This window comes from Acipenser ruthenus, chromosome 41, assembly GCF_902713425.1.
Source record: "Acipenser ruthenus chromosome 41, fAciRut3.2 maternal haplotype, whole genome shotgun sequence".
Lineage (NCBI taxonomy): Eukaryota > Metazoa > Chordata > Actinopteri > Acipenseriformes > Acipenseridae > Acipenser > Acipenser ruthenus.
The window spans coordinates 5,833,838-5,858,030 of NC_081229.1; the positions used below are offsets into that span (position 1 = coordinate 5,833,838).

The window sequence follows — 24,193 nt, forward strand, 5'->3', positions numbered from 1 at the left end:
CAGGGGAGTGAACACAGAATACAGTGACCTGCACCATGAACCAGGGGAGAGAACACAGAATACAGTGAACTGCACCATGAACCAGGGGAGTGAACACAGAATACAGTGACCTGCACCATGAACCAGGGGGGAGAACACAGAATACAGTGAACTGCACCATGAACCAGGGGAGTGAACACAGAATACAGTGAACTGCACCATGAACCAGGGGAGAGAACACAGAATACAGTGACCTGCACCATGAACCAGGGGGGAGAACACAGAATACAGTGAACTGCACCATGAACCAGGGGAGTGAACACAGAATACAGTGAACTGCACCATGAACCAGGGGAGTGAACACAGAATACAGTGAACTGCACCATGAACCAGGGGGGAGAACACAGAATACAGTGAACTGCACCATGAACCAGGGGGGAGAACACAGAATACAGTGAACTGCACCATGAACCAGGGGGGTGAACACAGAATACAGTGAACTGCACCATGAAGCAGGGGAGTGAACACAGAATACAGTGAACTGCACCATGAACCAGGGGGGAGAACACAGAATACAGTGACCTGCACCATGAACCAGGGGAGTGAACACAGAATACAGTGAACTGCACCATGAACCAGGGGGGAGAACACAGAATACAGTGAACTGCACCATGAACCAGGGGAGAGAACACAGAATACAGTGAACTGCACCATGAACCAGGGGAGAGAACACAGAATACAGTGACCTGCACCATGAACCAGAGGAGAGAACACAGAATACAGTGACCTGCACCATGAACCAGGGGAGAGAACACAGAATACAGTGACCTCCACCATGAACCAGGGGAGTGAACACAGAATACAGTGAACTGCACCATGAACCAGGGGGGAGAACACAGAATACAGTGAACTGCACCATGAACCAAGGGAGAGAACACAGAATACAGTGAACTGCACCATGAACCAGGGGAGTGAACACAGAATACAGTGAACTGCACCATGAACCAGGGGGGTGAACACAGAATACAGTGAACTGCACCATGAACCAGGGGAGTGAACACAGAATACAGTGAACTGCACCATGAACCAGGGGAGTGAACAGAGAATACAGTGACCTCCACCATGAAGCAGGGGGGTGAACACAGAATACAGTGAACTGCACCATGAACCAGGGGGGTGAACACAGAATACAGTGAACTGCACCATGAAGCAGGGGAGTGAACACAGAATACAGTGAACTGCACCATGAACCAGGGGAGAGAACACAGAATACAGTGAACTGCACCATGAACCAGGGGAGTGAACACAGAATACAGTGAACTGCACCATGAACCAGGGGAGAGAACACAGAATACAGTGACCTGCACCATGAACCAGGGGGGTGAACACAGAATACAGTGACCTGCACCATGAACCAGGGGAGTGAACACAGAATACAGTGAACTGCACCATGAACCAGGGGGGTGAACACAGAATACAGTGAACTGCACCATGAACCAGGGGGGAGAACACAGAATACAGTGACCTGCACCATGAACCAGGGGAGTGAACACAGAATACAGTGACCTGCACCATGAACCAGGGGAGTGAACAGAGAATACAGTGACCTCCACCATGAACCAGGGGAGTGAACAGAGAATACAGTGAACTGCACCATGAACCAGGGGGGAGAACACAGAATACAGTGACCTGCACCATGAACCAGGGGAGTGAACACAGAATACAGTGACCTGCACCATGAACCAGGGGAGTGAACAGAGAATACAGTGACCTCCACCATGAACCAGGGGAGTGAACACAGAATACAGTGAACTGCACCATGAACCAGGGGAGTGAACACAGAATACAGTGAACTGCACCATGAACCAGGGGAGTGAACACAGAATACAGTGAACTGCACCATGAACCAGGGGAGTGAACACAGAATACAGTGAACTGCACCATGAACCAGGGGAGTGAACACAGAATACAGTGAACTGCACCACGAAGCAGCAGCAACTCTGAAGCAGTTACAAATATATATATAATAGCAAATCACACACACATTAAATCAAGTTATAAAAATGGCTGCGTTAATCAAACCACAATAGGGACTAACTTGGCTAGTGGTACTGCCAAGAAAACAAAACAAAACCAGCCATAGTCCGCGAGGTTAAACAGAATATTAATTATTCAATACACAATCAGAATTATTAAACAAGTACTCCATGCATGTCTCTATAATAAATGACTGCTGTCATCCTGTCACACTGCTAGAAGTGTGTACTTGTGACTACAAAATAGCAAGCCTATAGAAGCGTCCTGGTGGCAAAAAAAAAAAAAAAAAAAAAGTATCTCCTATGTAGGATTTTATATCTCTATATACTTTTATGTACTTAAAAAAAAAAAAAAAAAAGTCCTATCAAGTCCTACGTAGGAGATTCCTTATTTTTTATTTTAATTGGTACTAGGACGCTTCTGTACAAAACCGAGACAAGCCACGTTTTAATCCTAAGCATACAGGACATTAGGTGTGCAGCTCTCTTCCTGTAAAAGAATCACGACGTGTCGAGCTCAGTACAGCTGACTGATGCACGCTGGAAACACGGCTGTAGTCAGTTCAGGGTGTGGTTTGTTGTCGGAGGGACGCTCTGCTCCACTTTCATTGGGAGGCGTGGCTCAGGTGAGCGTTCGCTGGCAGGTGCACCCGTAACGTCAGCAGGCAGTGCAAACTGACAGGTAAACGAAATAGAGGGAAAGAGATTTACCAACACAAGCAGAACATAAGGTCTAAAACCCCGACTTGTGATTGATTTAGCAGACTGAAGAACCCCTAACTTTATCTAAAATGGGGAAAAAGAAAGAAAACGACAGTTCCGATCCTTACGGTAAGAAAACTCGAGCTTTATACAGCAAAGATTTGAACCAAAATACATTTGTGTGCTATTCAATTACACACGGCTTGTGTTTTCAGTGCGGCTAGTGACCGTCGTTATGCTTTTGACGTCAGGAAAGTGCTTATTTCTTTTAAAAATACACGTTCCTGATTTAAATTAAGATGTTTAAGTACATTTTTTTGTTTGTTTGTTTTTAAATGTAGACGTTTGTGTTTGCTGTCTTGTGGAGCTGGCGCAAATGACGGTTATTTTGTAGTTGATAATCGACTTAAAAATGGACATCAAACAAACAAAAAAGTGTTCAGGAGAGGCGTCTCTGATTTTAAATGAGAGGTTTAGTGCGTTGTACTCTTGCTTTTTAATGCTGTTATTTAAGGTCAGATTTGACAGCAGATAACAATGTTATTGCAAGGGCTACACTTATATATATATATATATATATATATATATATATATATATATATATATATATACATATATCAGTTATAAAAATGGCTGTGTTGATCAAATCACAATAGGGACTAACTGAAAAGGCTAACTATCATCTTAATCTTCAGTCTTTTTCAATCCACTGCTGGATGAAGGCCTCCCCACACAAGCCTGTCTGCTGCGTCCCTCATCCATGTTGCTCCGGCGTGTTTCCTAAGTTCATCTTGACATCTTCCTGGAGGTCGTCTTCTTGATCTCTTTATGTCTCTTGGGATCCAGCCTAGTATCTTCTTGGTCCAGCCATGGTCTGTTCTTCTTGCTACATGTCTGGACGACTGCCATTTCAGTTTTTTTCATTCATATCTATCTATCTATCAATCTATCTATCTGGTCACCTTGTTACAAAAAGGATATTGCTGCTCTAGAAAGAGTGCAAAGAAGAGCGATCAGAATTATCCCTGGATTAAAAGGCATGTCGTATGCAGACAGGCTAAAAGAATTCAATCTATTCAGTCTTGAACAAAAAAGACTACGCAGTGATCTGATTCAAGCATTCAAAATTTTAAAAGGTATTGACAATGTTGACCCAGGGGACTTTTTCGATGGGTCACAAATGGAGATTAGATAAAGGTGCATTCAGAACAGAAAATAGGAGGCACTTTTTTACACAGAGAATTGTGAGGGTCTGGAACCAACTCCCCAGTAATGTTGTTGAAGCTGACACCCTGGGATCCTTCAAGAAGCTGCTGATGAGATTCTGGGATCAATAAGCTACTAACAAACAAACGAGCAAGATGGACTGAACGAAACGATGGCCTCCTCGTTTGTAAACTTTCTTATGTTTCTCTCTCTCTCTCTCTTTCTCTATCTCTATAATATATATATATATATATATATAATGCTGCAAATGTGGTGTCATTTTTGTGTTTTATATATATATATAAATACATGACTTTTTTAAACTCGTGCTTTTAAACCAGTAGGTTTAAAAAACCTGTTGCTGTTGGGTATCATTTAGGGTTGCGGCAGCACAAGAACAAATATCAGATTTGTCTTGTGAATATTTTAATTGGCTATTTGTAGTAGTAGTATTTTAAAATGAAGAAGAATAAACTGTAGAGATGTATTAATCCTCTGATGTCTTCCCTTATCTGTGAAATATGGAGACTTGGATAAAGTTTAAAAAAACCAAAAAACAGGTGTATGGAGCTACAAGATTTTGAAATGAGTGATTACAACACCGGTAAACATGAAGAGACTGTGAAATGCATGATACTGGTGTGTGTGTGTGTAATATATATATATATATATATATATATATATATATATAATATATTGTAGCGTGCACGGGGGTAGGCAGCAGCAGGGCTGGTAGGTGAAGTAATCACACATGAGGACATAAACCCGATATACGCTCCTTGCAAGGGAGCCGGCTCTTTTGTACAGCGGTATCGGCGCTATGCTTTAGTGCGAGAGGTCCCGGGTTCACGCCCGCAATCAGCCTGTGTGTGGATTACCTCACCCTGTGTGATGGTCCTGCCTGCGTTTACCAAGATCGTTACATTGGTGTCAGCAGTGGACGCAGGTACCCCGGCACGCACTCGTCGGACTGTAGCCTGGTGAGCAAATCCGGGGCGGACTTGAGGCTGGCAGGGGAGAGTGTAGCGTGCACAGGGGAGGCAGCAGCAGGGCTGGTAGGTGACGTAATCACACACAGGGACATAAGCCCGATGTACGCTCCTTGCTTCAGTGTGAGAGGTCCCGGGTTTGCGCCCACCCTCTGCCTGTGTGTGGATTGCCTCGCCCTGTGTGATGCACCTGCCTGCGTTAACCAAGATCACTACAATATATATAATATACATTTTGTAACCTTGAGACTTACTATTTGGAGTGAAACATTTTGAAAATGAGCCACTATCACCATTGGCGCATTTTGTTCAGATAGTAGAAAGCCGCCCAAAAAAGTTATCAAACCAGATATAAACAACTACAACTTATCTTAAGTACTTGAGTAGTTTTAAGTTGTTTCTTATTCATTTTAGAATTGTATTTTGTGTTTGTGTTTCTTTTCAGATACAAATTGCACTAATGATGATCTAGCCCTAAGTGTTTTTAAAAAGCAATAGAAAAAAACAGTGCTATAATTAAAAAATAAGCATACGAATGGGAGTGAAACCAGTGTCCTCAGAAAGATAGCAGATCGCGGCTCTGTGTGTGTGTGTGTGAGAGACCATGGTTATATTTCAACAATCAGAGGTCTTTGTCATCACAATAGGAAAGACCAACACACAGATTGAGGAAACTTTGCTTCGAACTTTCTTTAGCTTGTGTCTCTGAGCGTGTTGTAATCTGGGGGAGTATGGAGGCTGTCTGTCTGTCTGGAACACATACAACAGCTATAGAAGTGCTTGCTATTCAATTGTGATTAAACTTGCTCTAAGATTTTGCATGTGCACAAAGGTCATTGGCGATCTACGTTTTCATGTTCAGGAAATAAGACTCCTATTGCATAGTTTCACCCATTGCAGGTTTTATTACAAGCTTGATTAGCCTCAGTGTTTAGGTAACAAGCTCAGGTGTGTCTTATTAGACTTGTAAGAAAACCAGGAATGTATCAAACTGCTATGCACCTCTGATGTTACTGATGGCTCTGATTTTGAATTACCTAACGGGGGTGGGCTTAATATCAATATGTGGCTTGAATGGATGGCCTTGTGTGTGTGTGTGTGTGTGGATCACTGATTGTGTGTGTGTGTGTGTGTGTGTGAATACTTCCATTGTCCTTTTTTAGACCATTAGGACACTCCCTGATACACAAAGACAGGAACCTGATCTGTCCTTCCTTACAGTCACATTGTCAAGCAATACAGCAGAACCAGCTGTCATATTGTAAAGATATATTAAATGCACTAGACTCGCCTTCCACCTCTCTCTGGAGGCCTGTGTTGTGTTCTGTGTAATTGTATAGAGACAGAGAGCTAGTGGTTTGTATGCACTGTGCCTGCGCTGTTGGTTTTGCAGAGTGTCTTTGTGCGTGTGTTCTTTTATAGAACATTATAGAACAAGGCTGGAGGGCACACAGAGACTGAGAGGCTGTCACTTATTATTATTATTATTATTATTATTATTATTATTATTATTATTATTATTATTATTATTTATTTCTTAGCAGAGACCCTTATCCAGGGCGACTTACAATTGTTACAAGGTATCACATTATACATTATTTCACATTATACAGATCAAGTATAATGTTAAGTTTGTTCCTCATAAATTTGCACATTAGTTATTTGTAACTGTATTGCAGTGTCAAACTGAACAGGGTTATGGGGCTCTGTCTGAAGCTTTAAGGAAACTAAACTATGAAAGAATGTAGTAAACTTTCAGTCAACATGAAGGAATTCTCTTGCCAAACTGAACAGGATTGTGGGGCATGGCCTGGAGATGTAGGCCTAATTATTCTTTCTAAAGCAAGTATTTCTCATATCTCTGCATTGCATGCCTGACTGCTATGTCACAGGAAACAAGCAGAGGGAGAGAGTATATATTTGCATGTTGATGTGTTTTCCCAGTACCTGGTGCACAGCATGCAAATGATGTGCCTGCGATTTTCTACAGTGCACCATTATGGAAATAGTCAGGGTTTAAGCTGTGGGCTAAACCATGATGAGTGTGATTCGAATGTATAGGATAGCATTGTTACAGATGAACATGTGGGTGTTTCTCACTAAATATCCCTCAATACAGAGATGGAAGTAAGACTTCCATTGCACAGCAGTTTAATCTATTCCCAGTTTTACTATGAGTTTTTAATAAAACACACCTGAACTTATTACCTGTACTCGGGGGCTAATGAAGCTCGTATTAAAACCTGGAATGGGTGAAACTGCTGTGCAATAGGAATTATTATTTCCATACCTGGAATAGATGATGTCCCTCTTTAACTACATGCAAAATATTTTAATGAGCAAGCGAGCAATAAGACTCCTATACAAGCTTGATTAGCCCCAGTGTACAGGTAACAAGCTCAGGTGTGTCATCTTTAAACTCATAGTGAAACCAGGAATGGATCACACTGCTATGCAACTGGAGACTTATAGTATTTCCATATCTGGAATGCTAGCAAAATATCCGAATGGAATGCAGTGGAATATAACCCTTCCATGCTGTGTTGCAATGACGCGCTGTGACCCCCTTTGTGTTTGATTTTTCCCATCACTTCTTAGCAATGCGTCTCTACAATCTCCGTGTGTTGCTGAAATGAAATGCAGGTAATTGCCCCGTGATCAGTCATTCAGGTGAATTGATCTCGAAGGTTGCTGGTGTTATTTCCGTGAGTGCTGTTTGCTCAGCATCAAGGTTTAAGCTGTAAAGGGATAAGCTCTGTCCTGTCTGTGTGTGGTCTCATAAACCGTTTCACTGTGTGAAGAAATTCAACTGTCATTTCCTGGTATGTCGTTTCTAAAGCAATGCGTTACCAAGCAGTTGTGAGTTACTAACGAGGGGGGAGGGGGGCAGGTTAATACTGACTGCACTGTGGTGTACCTGATGCCATTTCAGGGAATGAGACTCCCATTGCATAGCAGTGTGATCCATGCCTGGTTTACTATGACTTTAGTAAGGCACATCTGAGCGTGTTACATAGGCCTGTACGCTGTGGCTAATCAAGCTTGTATTAAAACCTGGAATGGGTGAATCTGCTGTGCAATAAGTCTTTTTTTCCATCCCATGTAATTTTCGACTACTTCTAAAATACTGAATTTCTGAAGTAGTTCAAGAAATGACCACTAGGAAGGAAGCCCCTCCCCAGAATTTGGTCAGTTTGAGCTGGAATAAGATCATATGTGTGTACTGGACAGTAAGAGAGGTGATTTGAAATTGCTGGTCATCATTCCTCAGTCACTGAACTTTAGACAGAGGCAATTAGCTTGAGTTGTGTTTTGGGTTTTATTCAAGGTAGTGAACTCTGAGCCAATGAGCTAACTAGTTTAACTTTACGAGTTAACTTTCTGTTCTTTTACATGAATTGCGGTTAATTAGTTACAGAGTGCGTAACTCAATTAACCAAATCACTGCCTGACAAGCAAATCTGTAACAGGAATTCATCCCCCAGCACCAGGGCTGGAAATCCAGAATCCGAGGCAGCTCTGCCAATATAAAAGTGTCCCTCAGTAACAGCACAGCGGAGTGTGATACAGCACAGTGAACGCATGGTAGAGTAGGCAAGCATTGCAAAGAACAGAGAGAATATAGAGGCACAGATACAATAGCCTGCTTCCATTGCTGCTGTGTTCAAAACCCAGAATGCAAACCAGGAAGTCCCAGAATGTAATTAGTTCATATTGTAATATTGTAGCTTGTGTTTCCTGTAACGCAGTTTAGCAACATGAGCTCAAAACCAAATAAAGGCCTTGAACATTTAGGTTAAAAAAAAGAAATAAATAAATAAATACATAAATTAAGTAGGAAGTGATTTGCAACAGCACTAGAAACACAGGGCAGTTTGCTGGTTTGGGGGAGCTGGGAGGGAGAGGGTGATGTGGAACTATTTGAGGAACAATTGTCCTTCTCTTCTTCTTATCTTTCAATGCCAGGAGCATGTTTAATTTATTTCCAGATAACTCTGTGTAAATATTCGACTCACTGCACTGCTGACAGGTTCAGCCTAGTGATTCTTGTTCAGAGTACCCAGGGTACTTCCTTGTTCCTGGTTCCCTCTGTGTGCAGATCAGGAGTTGCCTAGATTTGTATTGTTTCAGTAATAACCCATACGTTTGCTAAGCCAATAGGTTATCCATAAGTAACTTGCACTTAGTCAATGATGCACAAATAGATCAAACTAAAAGAAACTGATGAAGGCACTAGCCGAAACATTTGAGAGCTGAATAGAGAATGGTATTTTATTATTATCTGTTTTATCCAAGGCGTTCAATACAAACATTTAGTGAACATTTGCCACTCATTCACGTGACAAAGACCAAATAAACAATTTCTAGTCATTTTAAATAACAATCTTTTATATATATATATATATAAAAAAAAAAAAGCACTGAAGCAATTTCATGTCTGTGTTCATGACTATTGGCACCTTTACATTAAAGGTCTGTAAATATGGAATATAACTAATTCAAATATATATTTATTGATTATAAAACCATTACACAGTAATTAAGCTGCATTATAAAGTCAAAAGCCAGAAAAGAGGTCATTATTTCCAACATCTGTTGAAGAAGAACGTTTTGGCAACACAGCAGATGATGGTCAAGACAAAGCAGTTGGACTGATCTTGAGAAAAGCACTCATGGCTACAGAGTGTATCAATGAAATCTGGAATACCAAAATCCACAATCCGGGCAAAATCAAAAAGAATCATGGAACAGATTCAACTGAAACGCTTGAAAGAAAGTGGATGTTCAAATAAAAAAAGACAAATCCAAGATTAACAGCCGAGGACTTAAAGAAAGATTTAGAAGCATCTTTTATCTAAAATTCATAAGCAAACCGTCTTAAATATACCAAGAAATATGAACAGGAATCTGAAGCATTCGTCAACAACATTCTCTGGTCCGATGAGACAACAATATAACTTTTCTCCAAAAATGGACCACAGGATGTTTGGAGAAAAAAAAAGGGAAAGCCTTCAATGAAGAAAACTTTGAGCCTCCAGTTAAATGTGGAGGTGGTTCAATCCTGATGTGGGGTGTTTTAGCAGGTCAGGGATTGGAGACATTGATGTGACATTGAAGATTGAATGAATGTAGCCATGCATCACAACATCATGCAAAGTACAATGATAAAGTCTTCTAGAAGGCTGCTTGACAACTTGTAATATGACAATGGCCCGAAGCATACAGCTAAGTCAACTCTGAAATCAAAGATAAAAGTTCTGGAAAGGCCTTCACTATCACCAGATCTCAATCCAACAGAAATGCTCTGGACTGATCTGAAGAAAAGCTGCAGCCAAGCACTATCCAATCTGTCTGAGCTGCAGGAAATATGCAAGACAGAATGGGCCCAGATTTCACCAACCAGATGCAACATCCTGGTTAAGAATGATCATAAACGTCTGAAAACCGTAATAAAATAAAAGGAGGACACACACAATACTAAAGCAGGGGTGCCAATACTTTTGTCATGAATGAATACTTGACTAAATACTATACTAAATACTAAATGAAACAAGTGTATTTGTTTTTTGATAGATTATTTTGTTAAATAACTAGGGATTGTCTATTTTAGTTTTAGTTTTTTTAAAAAGTGGTTCAGGTTTACAAAATGCTGTTACCTTGAAGTATGGTATAATAAGCGTAGGCTGCCAGTACTTTTGTCTGCGACTGTATATATTTTTTATCTAGAATCACAAATGTAATCCAGTAATTTGACAGTGCAGCAGTGAGTCTCTCTGTACAAAGCAGAACATTTCCGTAAGATATCCATATTTATACATTTACTGTATACTGGGGCTGGTAATAAGACTCCTATTGCAAAGCAGTGTTACCCATTCCAGGTTTTAATATGAGCTTGATTAGCCACAGTGTATAGAAGTACAAAGCTCAGATGTGTCTTATTAAAATCAGGAATGGATCAAACTGCTGTGCAATGGGAGTCGTATTGCCACCCCTGTATAAACATTAAAAAATGAAAATATAAAAATATACTGTACATATTGGATACAATTAAACATGCATCTAATCAAACTAACATTCTGTTATTTATTTATTTATTTTTCATTTTCAGGAGAACCTGCTAAACATGACCCAACTTTCAATGGACCCCTCAAAAACAGGTCTGTCTGCCTATCTATGTCTTGTGTGACTCTGTCACTGTATGTGTGTCTGTCCTCACATATGTTAGTCAGTCTGTCTGACTGACTAACTGTAATGTCTTTCTGCCCATTTCTGTCTTACTATGAAATGTGTCTGTTTGTGCATCTGTCTTCCCATTGACCTGTCTTTCTGTCTCTGTGTCCTCCAGCCTCTCTGTGTATGTCTCTGTCTCTCTGTCTGTCCATGATTACCTGTCTGTTACATTACTAGAAATGAATTACTTAGTTTCATGGTAGTTGTATGCCATTAATTAGAGATCATGTTTTAGAAATCCATTGTTTGTCAGAATTCCACGTGATGTCATCCATTGCTTACAACGTAGGGCACAGATAAACAACTCTTTATGTTCTTATAAGTTTACTAGCAGTTCCTGAGTACAAGGTCAGCTTTTGTGATTTCTGATCATTAATCTGTGGTGTGTAGGGTGTCTCTCTTAACAGAAATACATTCCAAAACTGCACTAGATGACATCTCTAATACAATAAGACCCTCTACACACCACAGAGTAGTTTATATAAGAGATACCCGACACACCACTGATTAGTTTATATAAGAGATACCCGACACACCACAGAGTAGTTTATATAAGAGATACCCTACACACCACAGATTAGTTTATATAAGAGATACCCTACACACCACAGAGTAGTTTATATAAGAGATACCCGACACACCACAGAGTAGTTTATATAAGAGATACCCGACACACCACAGATTAGTTTATATAAGAGATACACTACACACCACGGATTAGTGTATATAACACACACCTGACACACCGCTGATTACCTTCTAAATGTTTGGTGCTTTCATGTGTTTTCATCGTGCTGACTGTGTTGTTTGTGTTTCTTTCAGGAGCTGCACTGATGTTATTTGCTGCATCTTTTTCATGGTTTTCATTGGTGGATACCTGGTGGTGGGAGTTCTGGGTAAGAAACTGTAATATATAAAACTATGGTGACTGAAACTTAGGGGGACTGTCCTGAATCATGTTTGGTGCTGAATAATATTGAAACCTAAATATTGAAGCTTGGTAAAACTGTCTGAATATCATGTAATATCTAATATCTGTCTAATATCTTTCTCTCCCTCCCTCCCCAGCCTGGCTGTACGGGGACCCCAGGCAGGTTATTTACCCTCGAAACTCGACCGGAGTTTTCTGTGGAATCGGACCCAATGAGTAAGAGCTGCATCTGTCTCCTCAAACCCTGTATAAGAGACGGCCCTGTCCACAGAGCTTCACAGCCCATCAAACCCTGTATAAGAGACGGCCCTGTCCACAAAGCTTCACAGCCCATCAAACCCTGTATAAGAGACGGCCCTGTTCACAGAGCTGCACACTCACAGCCCATCAAACCCTGTATAAGAGACGGCCCTGTTCACAGAGCTGCACACTCACAGCCCATCAAACCCTGTATAAGAGACGGCCCTGTTCACAGAGCTGCACACTCACAGCCCATCAAACCCTGTATAAGAGACGGCCCTGTCCACTGAGCTGCACACTTACAGTCCTGTCCACTGAGCTGCACACTCACAGCCCATCAAACCCTGTATAAGAGACGGCCCTGTACACTGAGCTGCACACTCGCAGCCCATCAAACCCTGTATAAGAGACGGCCCTGTCCACTGAGCTGCACACTCGCAGCCCATCAAACCCTGTATAAGAGACGGCCCTGTCCACAGAGCTGCACATTCACAGCCCATTTAGAAAACTTGAGCAGTCTGCAGTTCAGCAGAAAGGATTTTAGAAAGGTCATGTCAAGCATGTTTTCTGCACGGCCCAGCAGAAACACAGACTGAGCCTTGCCTGAGACCTGTGCTGTGTTGTTTTATTTTCAGAGGGAAGCCCTACGTGTTTTACTTTGATATCCTGAAATGTGCCACTGGTACCAACATCATGGCAGCTGCTCTGAACGGACTGCAGTGCCCAACTACCCAGGTCAGTGCCTCGCCCCTGAGCCAGCCCTGGGGAAGCTTTTCAGAAGCAGTTGTTTTTGGTTCAAGTTGAATGTTATATCAGTACCAGGAGAGACAGGGAAAAGGGGTCAACTGGACACTGCTATTAGTTTAGTGAGAAGACAGACAGTAGTCTTGTACTATAAGAGACGGTGAAAGGGGGTCGACTGGACAGATTCGCTTCTATTAGTTTATGTTGGTGAAATTAACTGGCATATTATGTGCCTTCTGTACGATTCTCTGACTTCTCGAGGACGATTGAGGGGTAGCAGTGTGGAGTAGTGGTTAGGGCACTGGACTCTTGACCGGAGGGTTGTGGGTTCAATCCCCAGTGGGGTACACTGCTGTTGTACCCTTGAGCAAGGTACTTTACCTAGATTGCTCCAGTAAAAACCCAACTGTATAAATGGGCAATTGTATGTAAAAATAATGTGATAACTGTATAATGTGAAATAATGTATAATGTGATATCTTGTAACAATTGTAAGTCGCCCTGGATAAGGGCGTCTGCTAAGAAATGAATAATAATAATAATAATAATGTATCAGCGTAGCGCTAATGCAACACTGATATGCTACCCCGCAACCAGCTTTCACAAGTCTTTTCAAAAGCAGTTTGCTGGAATTGTTAGTAAGCACAGCAAAAAAACAGCGAAAGGGTTGACCGTGTGCTCCTTCCCTCCCCAGGTGTGTGTGAACACTTGCCCCAACAGCTACTGGATTGTTCCTCTGAGTGGATATTTTCCCGGTGCGAATGCCAGAGACGTGTTCAGTGACAAGTACTGCAGCCCAGCCATCGACCTGCAGACCACCAAACTGGTCAGTCACCCGAGATACACAGAACAATAGATTGAATTACTTCTAATATGTTTCTAAGTGTTTGGTGGCTACCTCTAATCAAGCTGAGTGAGTTTCTTGGGCACTCTTTGTATGACAGACCCCCCGACACAGCAAAGAGTGCAAGAGAATGAAATCCACTTTCAACTTGACTAGAGGGAGACCCCGCACCCTTAGAAACACACATGGCATGTTTTACCATCTGCTTAATCCTTGTTAAGAATGGTGGTTTAATTGATTCTGTTTATTGATGATGTCTTACTCCTGCAATATTTTTATTCTCCTAAACATAACATGTGTTAATGAAGTATAATCACGATTCAAAGGACTTATGATTGACAGACACTATTACACAGAATTCACCAGGATTCCGACAGTTCATTGGTTTCAAATACAGATGAACAGACACTTTGAGACTTGAATTCTCAAAGTGTCAGAACTGTGTGAATTCTAGACAAAGTAGTGACAGTAGCTTGTAAACAATAGTCAGATCAGTATATTCCCCTCTCCATTGGGAGCTGTGTTGATGTGGAGTCTGCCGGTTCTGCCCAGCAGCGTGGGAGCTTAGGGTCTCTCCCTGCAGCGTGACGTGTCCCATATTTATGTAGAAACTACTACATGATTTCACCTCCACCGCGTTCACTCCCATCCCACAGGTTATACAAACAGGTTTTGCAGCACTTAGCCCTGCGTGTTCATAGGGTGTTTTCCGTTCCCGCAATATTTCAAAGATTTGTATTCTTTCGTTGTTGGCATTCCTTCATAAAGATAGTTGCACTTTTGATCTAAGTTAAGGTGTTATTATTAATTGTGTCTACATCCTCATTTCATTCTGTTTCTGCCTCCTGGGTATTTGCTCAACAGTCTCTGAGCAAGGTGGAGTTTCTGCAGGGATGGCAATAAGACTCCCATTGCATAGCAGTTTGATCCATTACTGATTTTACTATGAGTTTTTAATAAAGCACACTTGAGCTTGTTACCTGTACACTAGGGCTAATCAAGCTGGTAGTAAAACCTGGAATGGGTGAAACTGCTACGCAGTACGAGTCTTTCCATCCCTGGTATGGAAGAGAAAGTAGGAATCACTCTACAGTAAAGAGCTGAATTCAGAGAATTCCTTTGTAGATTGAGCTCTGCACCTGCTTTAAGTGAGGCCACAGTGTGATTTGGAACAGAGAGATCCGCCCGCTCGCTCAGCTACTGGATTGGAATGAATGCAAAACAGATTCCAAAATGAGATCCATTTAAATTATATACTGTATATTTTAATATGAATAAGTTATTCAATGTTTGATCTCCGAACACTTGCTTGAATATGTATATAAATATTGATATATTTCCCTTTTATCTTTCCCTTTTAGTCTGTGGATCAAATTCTAAGCAAAGAACTGTGTGCCAGATTTTATATTCCCTCCACTCCAGGTAAAACGTTCACCTGAGGCATTAGCAGAGCCTGTAGAATCCTAGTTTCTGGCCCTTTTTGATTACTTACCTGCTATAGACATTGCTGGCAATACATTAGCTGTGCACTAGATGGGGCTGGTGCTCACTAGAAATATTGGCCGGTCTAGCCTACGTTACACATATATCTCTGGCAGGCCACTAGAACTGAAGAGCAGCTCCTGAACTGACAGCCAAAGCAACACAGACTTAGAAAAACCTCACAGTACCCGAGTGATTGCAATAGAAAGCCTCGGAATGATTGCAAGCATCGTGTAAGCGGGCAGTAAAACAAAACACCGTTTTTTAAATGCTAACTTACTCTTTTACGTTTTGTCCCTGTTTTTGTTGGTTCTCAGTTTTTAATCGGTGCATCCCCAAAATCGCTGACTTGCCGGGCATCCCTTCTAATTTCACCTTACCTGGGACTGCGACTGCCAACGAAACTGCCAGCAGCATTATGAGCGCCACCGGGTGAGTCTGCGCTGCACAGAGCTGCGTGAGAGATCAGTGCTGCTCTATCAATTCAAATTGACAGAGATTGAAGGACATGGATCATTCTCTCACCCACTCGTATCCTTCATGTTATTTGGTGTCCAATTCTTGTCATACTTTAATATCAGGAATAAGTGACGTCCCCAGTGGGATCTATTAGCAGCAACTACATTTATAATTAGGCTTGCTACTTTTCGATTTTAATCGTTAAACGTCAAACTCCCAAAAAACCACAGTTCGACTGAAATACATTTATATAAGAACACAAGAAATTTTAGAACGAGAAAAGGCCATTCGGCCCACCTATGCTCGTTCACATTGATGCAAGCGTGGAGAGGAAAAACAAACCCGAACCAGGTTAGTAGAGGAAATGAAACCTCTGGGAATCCATGGCTGAACGGACCGCCCTTCCTCCAGGTGGCTAGCTGAAGGTCTTATTGTGGTCACAGGGAGGGTTATACAGTTTTGATCATGACAGCATCCAGTCTATTCTTGAAGGGTCTGATAGTCTCTGCTTAAAACAACTCTGTCCGGCAGCCTGTTCCAATGGTTCATCACCCTTTCTGTGAAAAAGCTCCTTCTCCCCTCGGTTCTGAATATGCCCTTCTTCAGCTTCCACCTGTGGCCCCTGGTTCTGTTCTCTGTAAAAAATAATTCTTAGCAGTTACTTTGTTAAACCCCTTGAACAATTTTAAATACATCTATTAAGTCACTTCTGGCTCTCCTTCTTTCTAGGCTCTACAGATTCAGCTCTTTCAGTCTGTCTTCATTTGACATGCCCTTCAATCCTGGAATGAATCGTGTTGCTCTCCTCTGTACTCTCTCCAATGCCTCAATGTCTTTCTTATGATATGGGGACCAGAACGACACACTATTCTAGGTGTGGTCGTATTGTGAAATTTTAATATAACTTCTCTAGATTTTAATTCAACTGTCTTGGATAAACGTCGGTAAAACAACTTCCTAATTTTTTATTTTTTTTTTTTTACTTACAAAAAAAAGAATTCTGAAATGTTCTCTAGTTTGTTTAGTTTTGACACTCCGTTCCTCTGTGCTGTGAATGGCTAGTGGTCTCTGTTGGTCTTCTGAGTGGTCCTTTAGTCTGTAGTTTCACTGTCACTCCTTCACCCTGGTCCCACAGATCTCATTGTTTGAACTCTCTTTCATTGAAATGACTGTCAATCATCATGACCTGCACCGACTGTGCACTTTCATTCAAAGCTCCTGTGAAATTAGCAGGTTAACATGTTTGCTGAATGTGTTACTTTGATTTAAAAATGGGACGCAGGAGGAAGACACTTAGTCTGTTTTTGTTTGTTTTTTTAAGCCTATAACATTGATTTCACCCATTCTCTGCTTGAATTGAAAAACAAAGATTCAAAAAACGTTAAATTCTCTCAATAAATGCCGATTTGTCAATAGAATGTGAATCGAATAGCAGGAAGTCTATCATAATGCTGCTGAGTGTAGATATCACACTCTGTGTCAGTGACAAAGCCTGTTCATTTAGATTGAATGATGCAATGTTTATAAAGGTTTGGTGGATCCCTCTAATCATGCAGAGTGTACTTCCTCTCAAGTGGATTAGCCACATACCCTCAGAAACAGACACTGCATTTATACAGCACCCATACAGCTGATCCTCACCCCACCTAACAGCACTTCAGGAAATGAAAGTATAATATTATAAAGTCGCTGTACAGTATTGAAATATTCTGACACAATCTAACACACAGAGCACTGCAATGTGTTATACACCTACAGTACAACAGACTGGATATTTTAAAATACATTGTAATCCATACCTAGTACTGTGTGTGAAGTTCCACAGTAAAGCAGGCATGCACTGCTGTATCAGCATTGTGTTTTTAATACTGCCAAGTTAAGAAATCTGTGTGCATCTCCAATCCAATCTATCTTTGTTTGTGTTGATTATTTCTAGTGATCTCTTTATGGGGTTCAATGCTAAAGCCTTGGGGGTGAAGATTTTCGAAGACTTTGCCAAATCCTGGTATTGGATTCTAATGTAAGTGTTTACACAGAAGAAACTAAATCAAATTGACAAATATTATCATAGTGCCGCCTTCTAGGAGAGAATCTGCACCGTGGGGGTGTCAGGATGTTGGGTCCTTATTCCTCTTTATCCTGCTCCTCTATCTCATTCTCTTTCTCTCTGTCCTCTCTGTCTAAATGATGTTTGATGCCACTGCTCTTAAACACGTAAACCAGTTGATATTACAACTCAGAGGAGCTGTCTGAATTCTGCTTAGTGCTACTGCTGTGTGTTATATATATATATATATATATATATATATAAAAACAAAGTTAGGGGGACTGTCTAAATCAATTTTGTAATCTGGTCTCTCTCTCTCTCTCTCTCTCTCTGGTGTTTGTAATCCTGTGCCTCTCTCTCTCTCCCTCTCTCTCTCTCTGTCTCTCTCTCTCTGATGTTTGTAATCCTGTGCCTCTCTCTCCTCTCTCTGTCATTGATGTTTGTAATCCTGCGTGTCTCTCCTCTCTCTCAGTGGTCTGCTGATCGCTATGCTGGCCAGTCTGCTGTTCCTCTTGCTGCTGCGCTTTGTCGCTGGAGTCATGGTCTGGGTTCTCATTGTCGGGGTGATTGGAGTCATTGGCTATGGTAGGTAACAGAAGAAGTGACATTAATTAGTGCTTTATTTGGCATTCTGTTATTAGGAACATAAAGTTTACAAACGAGAGAAGGCCATTCGGACAAGGTTAAAGCCATGTTTGTTTGTTTGTTTGTTTGTTTGCTTGCTTGCTTGTTTGTTTGTTTGTTTGTTTGTTTGCTTGTTTGTTTGCTTGTGTGTTTGTTTGTTTGTTTGTTTGCTTGCTTGTTTGCTTGCTTGCTTGCCATGCACATCCTTGGTCAGTTCCCCACCCTTGTCTTTCCTATCATTAACCGGCCAGCTGCTGCTTCCCATATGTACTGACATGACCCAGAAGACACTGCTGAGGTGACCTAGGAAGTGCATGAGTAACAGATATCTGGAGAACAAGGCATAGAAATCTAAATGTAGTACCAGGCGTTTTTAAAATACAAATGTGTTCTATACTGTGTGTTTCTTTCAAAACTGCACATTTTAGACCCATTACAGGGGTGGAAATAAGACTCCCATTGCATAGCAGTTTGATCCATTTCTGGTTGTATTCCAAGTAATAACACACCTGAGCTTGTATGACAGGGTGTGTGGTGATGTCACAGACCAGGAAGCAGTACACATAGACAGAGGTACAGGGCTGAAACTGCGTGGCAGTGCAGTATATTTATTAATACAGTCAAGTAACACAAACAAAATACTTTCAGAAACAGAAAACAAACCGGCATGTGGGCCAAAGTAAAACCGAACAAAAAAACAAATGAGCTTCAAACACAGATGTACAATTGTCACAGCTGGTAGCAGTCGTTTGTCTTCCTCTTACTCACAGGATCTTTCCACAGTCCTCCTCTTAGCTCTCATCCCTCTTAATGAGTCGAGGCGCTCTCTCTTATATCCTGTGGCTGGAGCCTTAACTACCCATTGATCAAACAATGACCTTATTAAGGCTCCAGCCACATTCTCACAGGATTATTTAAGGATGGGGAATTAACCCAATCCTTGCCATATAACAACAATCGTGCTGGCTTTTCGCCGGCCACATCATAATAATAATAATAATAATAAACGGCTATGCATAATAATACAGATATTATTTCTAATAATCAAACAAACAGATCATACATACAAAATAATAATGAAAATAATAAAACAACAACAGTAACACTGTAAACATACAGTTTCTAGGGGGCGGAGCACCCTGTCACAGCTTGTTACCTGAACACTGTGGCTAATCAACCTCATAGTAAAACCTGGAGTGGGTGAAACTGCTGTGCAATACAAGTCTACTTCCATCCTTGTATGTAGCTAATAGAAGTGCAAAACGGGGAATTATTTTGTCAGTGAAGGGCAGTCTAACCTGTGTGTGTGTGTGTTGCAGGTATCTGGCACTGTTACTGGGAGTATTCCAATTACAAAGCGAATAATGCCTCCATATCGGCCATCGGCTTCACCTCGGACGTCTCTGTCTTACTGCGGGTTCAGGAGACCTGGCTGGCTTTCTGTAAGTATGAGGAGCTGAGGAGAGGCTAGACTAGAAGCAGTCAAGCTGACAAGTGTTTCAGCTAGTCCCATCAGTGTATTAAATAGCAGTGTATTCATTGCAAGCATATTTTATTTCAGGAGGATGATACAACATGACTTGGTTCTCTCTGTCTCTCTCTCACACAGTGATCATCCTGGCTGTGTTGGAAGTGGTTCTGCTCCTGAGTCTAATCTTTCTGAGGAAACGGATTCTCATCGCTATCGCACTAATCAAGGAAGCCAGCAAGTTAGTGTCTCTGTGTGTGTGTGTGTGTGTGTGTGTGTGTGTGTGTCTGTCTGTCTGTCTGCCTGCTTGTGTGTTTCTGTCTGCCTGTCTGTGTGTCTGCCTGCTTGTTTGTCTCTCTGTGCATCATACCTGAATTTGACAATTTTATGGAGTTTCCAATCACTCTGAGAGGTCCTTATTCGATCAATTTGAGTGATTTGCAATAAGAAATACTTGGAATGATTGTAAACATTATTAAAACGTGAAAGTAATGTAAAAAATAAACTCTGAAAATGTGATTTGATACTATGTGTTATTTAATGTTTTGTGTTTCAGAGCAATCGGTCACATTATGTGCTCGCTGCTCTATCCCCTGGTCACCTTCGTCCTGCTGGTTATCTGTGTGGCTTACTGGGGCATCACTGCACTGTATCCTTTCACCAGTCTCAGCAACTGGGATCCTAACTGACCATTATTATTATTATTATTATTATTATTATTATTATTTATTTCTTAGCAGACGCTCTTGTCCAGGGCGACTTACAGTCGTAAACAAAAATACATTTCAAGAATCACAGTACAAGTAATAATACAATTAAGAGCAAGATAAATACAATGACTTTGGTTCTAGCAAGTACAAGGTTGACAAAATACGATTCAGTAACGGAGCAGATAACAGTGTCAGTGATAGTTACATCAGGATATAATTAAATACAAAATACTGCAGATTAAATAACACTTGACAGATTACAGTACCCTAAAGTACAGGATAAAATACAGTAAAATAGGGGGCAGATAAGAGCAAGTAAAGCGCATTTAAGGAAGATAGGAAAAAAGAGGAGTTCTACAGGTGCTGTCTGAAGAGGTGGTTACACACTTCTCATTTAAGGAATAAACAATCCCTTAAGGAATAAACAATCCTTTTGTATTTCAGTGTCTGTTTCAGCCATCCCCTGAGTGCTTTAGAATCGTGTCTAAGCGGCAGTAGGATAGTTGAGGGTAGAAGCAGGTAAACCCAGGTTACACACTTCTCATTTAAGGAATGAAGTTCACTCACTCCTGCTCCTAGTTCAGATTAACATTTAACCCACAGTTCTGCATGGCCACCACAACTGACAAGCATGTCATCTAAGGGCATCTCTGCTCACACCCTTAGTGTCGACCATGTACACCAGCATGGTTAGTTTACCACTACACCACTGTACATCGGGTGCACCTGAGTGTAACCATTAACCTGCCCCCCCCCTCCACTCTGCTCCCTAGTGGATGTGAATAAAATAGAAAAAAACTCAAAGAAAAAACGTATTTATTCATCTATTAGAGGGCAGAGTGTTGCAGGGAGGGGAGGGGCGGTTAATAATGGTTCCACTCCGAGGTCCCTGAGCGAGTTTAGACATGATTCTGAGAGCTCTGTTGAGGACACAGGGCTGCTTTAAACCTCCTGTGCAGTGCCAGATGTTTTGTGCAGTGCCAGATGTTTTTAAATCCATGTTTTGCTGTGACCTCATGTTTCTATCAAAGCTGCATGATTGAGAATGGCTGGATACTCGCACCAGGGAAGGTTTCATGTGTGAGTCTGTCTGTCGGTCAGGTTCAGTCCTTGACAGGCCCACTGCAGATACCTGGCAACGTCGGGGGTGCCTCTGTACCGGGTGATGGCACTTAACCACTCTCTGCCAAACTGTGCGAGCATCAACGGGACTGAGCCCTGTGATCCATTGGTAATACTGTCTGTGTGTGTGTGTGAATAAGTGGAGTCAAGAATCAATAATCAAAGCTTTTTATTTCTATTCCAGGGATGGAAATAAGACTCCCATTGCATATCCTTTTCTGGTTTTACTAGGTTTTTAATAAGACATCTGAGTTTGTTACCTACACACTGTGGCTAATCAAGCTCGTAGTAAAATATATACACTAACTTGACAGCATTTGCTACAGTTAATTTCTCGAGTTGTAAAATGTTTTATATTTGATATGTTGAATACTTATCGATTTTCAACAAAGACGTCGGTCTTGTAGGGTGATGGTAGCACTGTAGCTTCTTTCTCTGGATCACCGAAGTTCACCGAAAGTAACGGAGACGGTCGTTCTTATCGTAGACATTGTGTTGCATCAGCTCTCAGCAAACAATAGTTATTTTCAGAGGACCTAGCTTGTTGATTTCCAGTAGTCTTGCAACATTGTCTTGGAGTTGTTGGAAGGTTTCCAACTGGAAATAGTTCTGTTGATCAGACGTAAACTCACAGTTCAAAGAATGCATTGCAATTGAAAAGTTATGTAGTTTGTAAAAGTGTTCTCGTTGCAATTCTTCTGTACAGCTAGTACATGACCGTAGGCCCAGCTGCTGGCTATGCTTCAGTTCGTTTCGTGCAGCGACATAGAAACAAAGACCTGCTTTCAGATCAATGCAGTGTCCTGTTTACTGGTTCAGTCTCTCATAGAGCAAAGAGGAGGCCTCTCTTCAAAGCTAATTTCAGCCTTCTCAGAACATGATTTTAGCCATTGATTCTCCGATGACTCCAGCACACTTTCCCATTGCTTTCTGCAGGCTTCAGGGACTTTCATCACAGCAGTTCAGCTTCCATTTGATTTCAGACCTCAGAACACTTCCAACTTTCTTTGCCTGTCCCAGTCTTTTTTAATTAAATGCCTACCCATCTTAATTGGAAGGTTGACTTCATGGGTGGTGTTTAACGTCACACAACATGCTTAAACGCTGGTTAGCTCGTCTCGCCCATGATTGACAGTTCAGCCAAATTTTCTTTGTCTTGTCAATGGTGATTGATGGCTCTCTCTCTCTACCCCCCCCCCTTGTCTCTGTGTTTCATCAAAGTCTGCCAGAATGGCCTGTGCAGAGATTTCAGTTTGTGATAGCACAAAGGAAAATTTACAACTCGACTACAAAGCTGCATCTAATCTCCCTGTGCCCAAGAGAAAGGGGGATGAGAAACAAAACTTACAGCTTTCAAAAACAAGTTTAAACTGTGCATATCACTGTCCAGCAAATCACCTGATTTGACTGTCTTGTATGCTACAGGGTGAAACTGCTCTGCAATAAGAGTCTTATTTCCATCCTTGGTCTGTGTCTTTCACATGTGAGGGAGTCAAACATCAATATTCTAAATATTCTCATTGTTTTTCCCCACACATTTCTCTGTTGTCTATGTGGAGTTGTTGGCTGACCCCGTGTCTTGTGTTGTCAGAGCTTCAATGCATCCTCGTCCCCCTGCGAGTCGGCGCGCTGCATGTTCTTGAAGTACAACGAGGAGGGCCTTTTCCAGCAGAACCTCTTCAACCTGCAGATCTACAACGTGCTGGGCTTCCTGTGGTGCATGAACTTCGTCCTCGCCCTGGGCCAGTGCACCATGGCCGGGGCATTCGCCTCCTACTACTGGGCCTTCAGCAAGCCTGGGGACCTGCCCTACTTCCCCGTGGCCAGCAGCTTCCTCCGCACTTTGCGGTGAGCTAATCCACTGGGCAGCTAGTCGGCTAATCTGCTAGTCCATGTAGTCATCTAGTCAGCAAGTCCACTAGTCAGCTAGTCCACTACTCTGCTAATAGGCTCGTCCATGTAGTCAGCTAGTCCATTACTCGGCTAATAGGCTAGTCCATGTAGTCAGCTAGTCTGCTACTCTGCTAATAGGCTAGTCCATGTAGTCAGCTAGTCCACTACTCTGGTAATAGGCTATTCCATGTAGTCAGCTAGTCTGCTACTCTGCTAATAGGCTAGTCCATGTAGTCAGCTAGTCTGCTACTCTGCTAATAGGCTAGTCCATGTAGTCAGCTAGTCCGCTACTCTGCTAATAGGCTAGTCCATGTAGTCAGCTAGTCCACTACTCTGGTAATAGGCTATTCCATGTAGTCAGCTAGTCTGCTACTCTGCTAATAGGCTATTCCATGTAGTCAGCTAGTCTGCTACTCTGCTAATAGGCTCGTCCATGTAGTCAGCTAGTCCACTACTCTGCTAATAGGCTAGTCCATGTAGTCAGCT

At 41.7% G+C, this 24,193-nt stretch overlaps 1 protein-coding gene across 2 annotated transcripts in view; it reads left to right on the top strand.

The window, feature by feature from the left end:
• The first annotated feature begins 2,493 nt into the window (after positions 1-2,493).
• The window catches only part of LOC117433787 (choline transporter-like protein 4), a 29,722-nt gene continuing 8,022 nt past the window's right edge, over positions 2,494-24,193 (top strand). Inside the window, exons 1-15 of one of the 2 annotated variants that reach the window (XM_059010736.1) lie at positions 2,494-2,846; positions 11,022-11,070; positions 11,966-12,039; positions 12,212-12,290; positions 12,950-13,049; positions 13,753-13,884; positions 15,264-15,324; positions 15,702-15,816; positions 17,780-17,863; positions 18,363-18,475; positions 19,834-19,956; positions 20,124-20,223; positions 20,539-20,631; positions 21,821-21,923; positions 23,406-23,662. In XM_059010736.1, coding sequence (XP_058866719.1) covers positions 2,807-2,846; positions 11,022-11,070; positions 11,966-12,039; positions 12,212-12,290; positions 12,950-13,049; positions 13,753-13,884; positions 15,264-15,324; positions 15,702-15,816; positions 17,780-17,863; positions 18,363-18,475; positions 19,834-19,956; positions 20,124-20,223; positions 20,539-20,631; positions 21,821-21,923; positions 23,406-23,662 — 1,523 coding nt within the window. In that variant the 5' untranslated portion in view covers positions 2,494-2,806. The remainder of the gene's footprint in view (positions 2,847-11,021; positions 11,071-11,965; positions 12,040-12,211; positions 12,291-12,949; positions 13,050-13,752; positions 13,885-15,263; positions 15,325-15,701; positions 15,817-17,779; positions 17,864-18,362; positions 18,476-19,833; positions 19,957-20,123; positions 20,224-20,538; positions 20,632-21,820; positions 21,924-23,405; positions 23,663-24,193) is intronic. The other variant, XM_059010737.1, reaches the window with a different exon arrangement.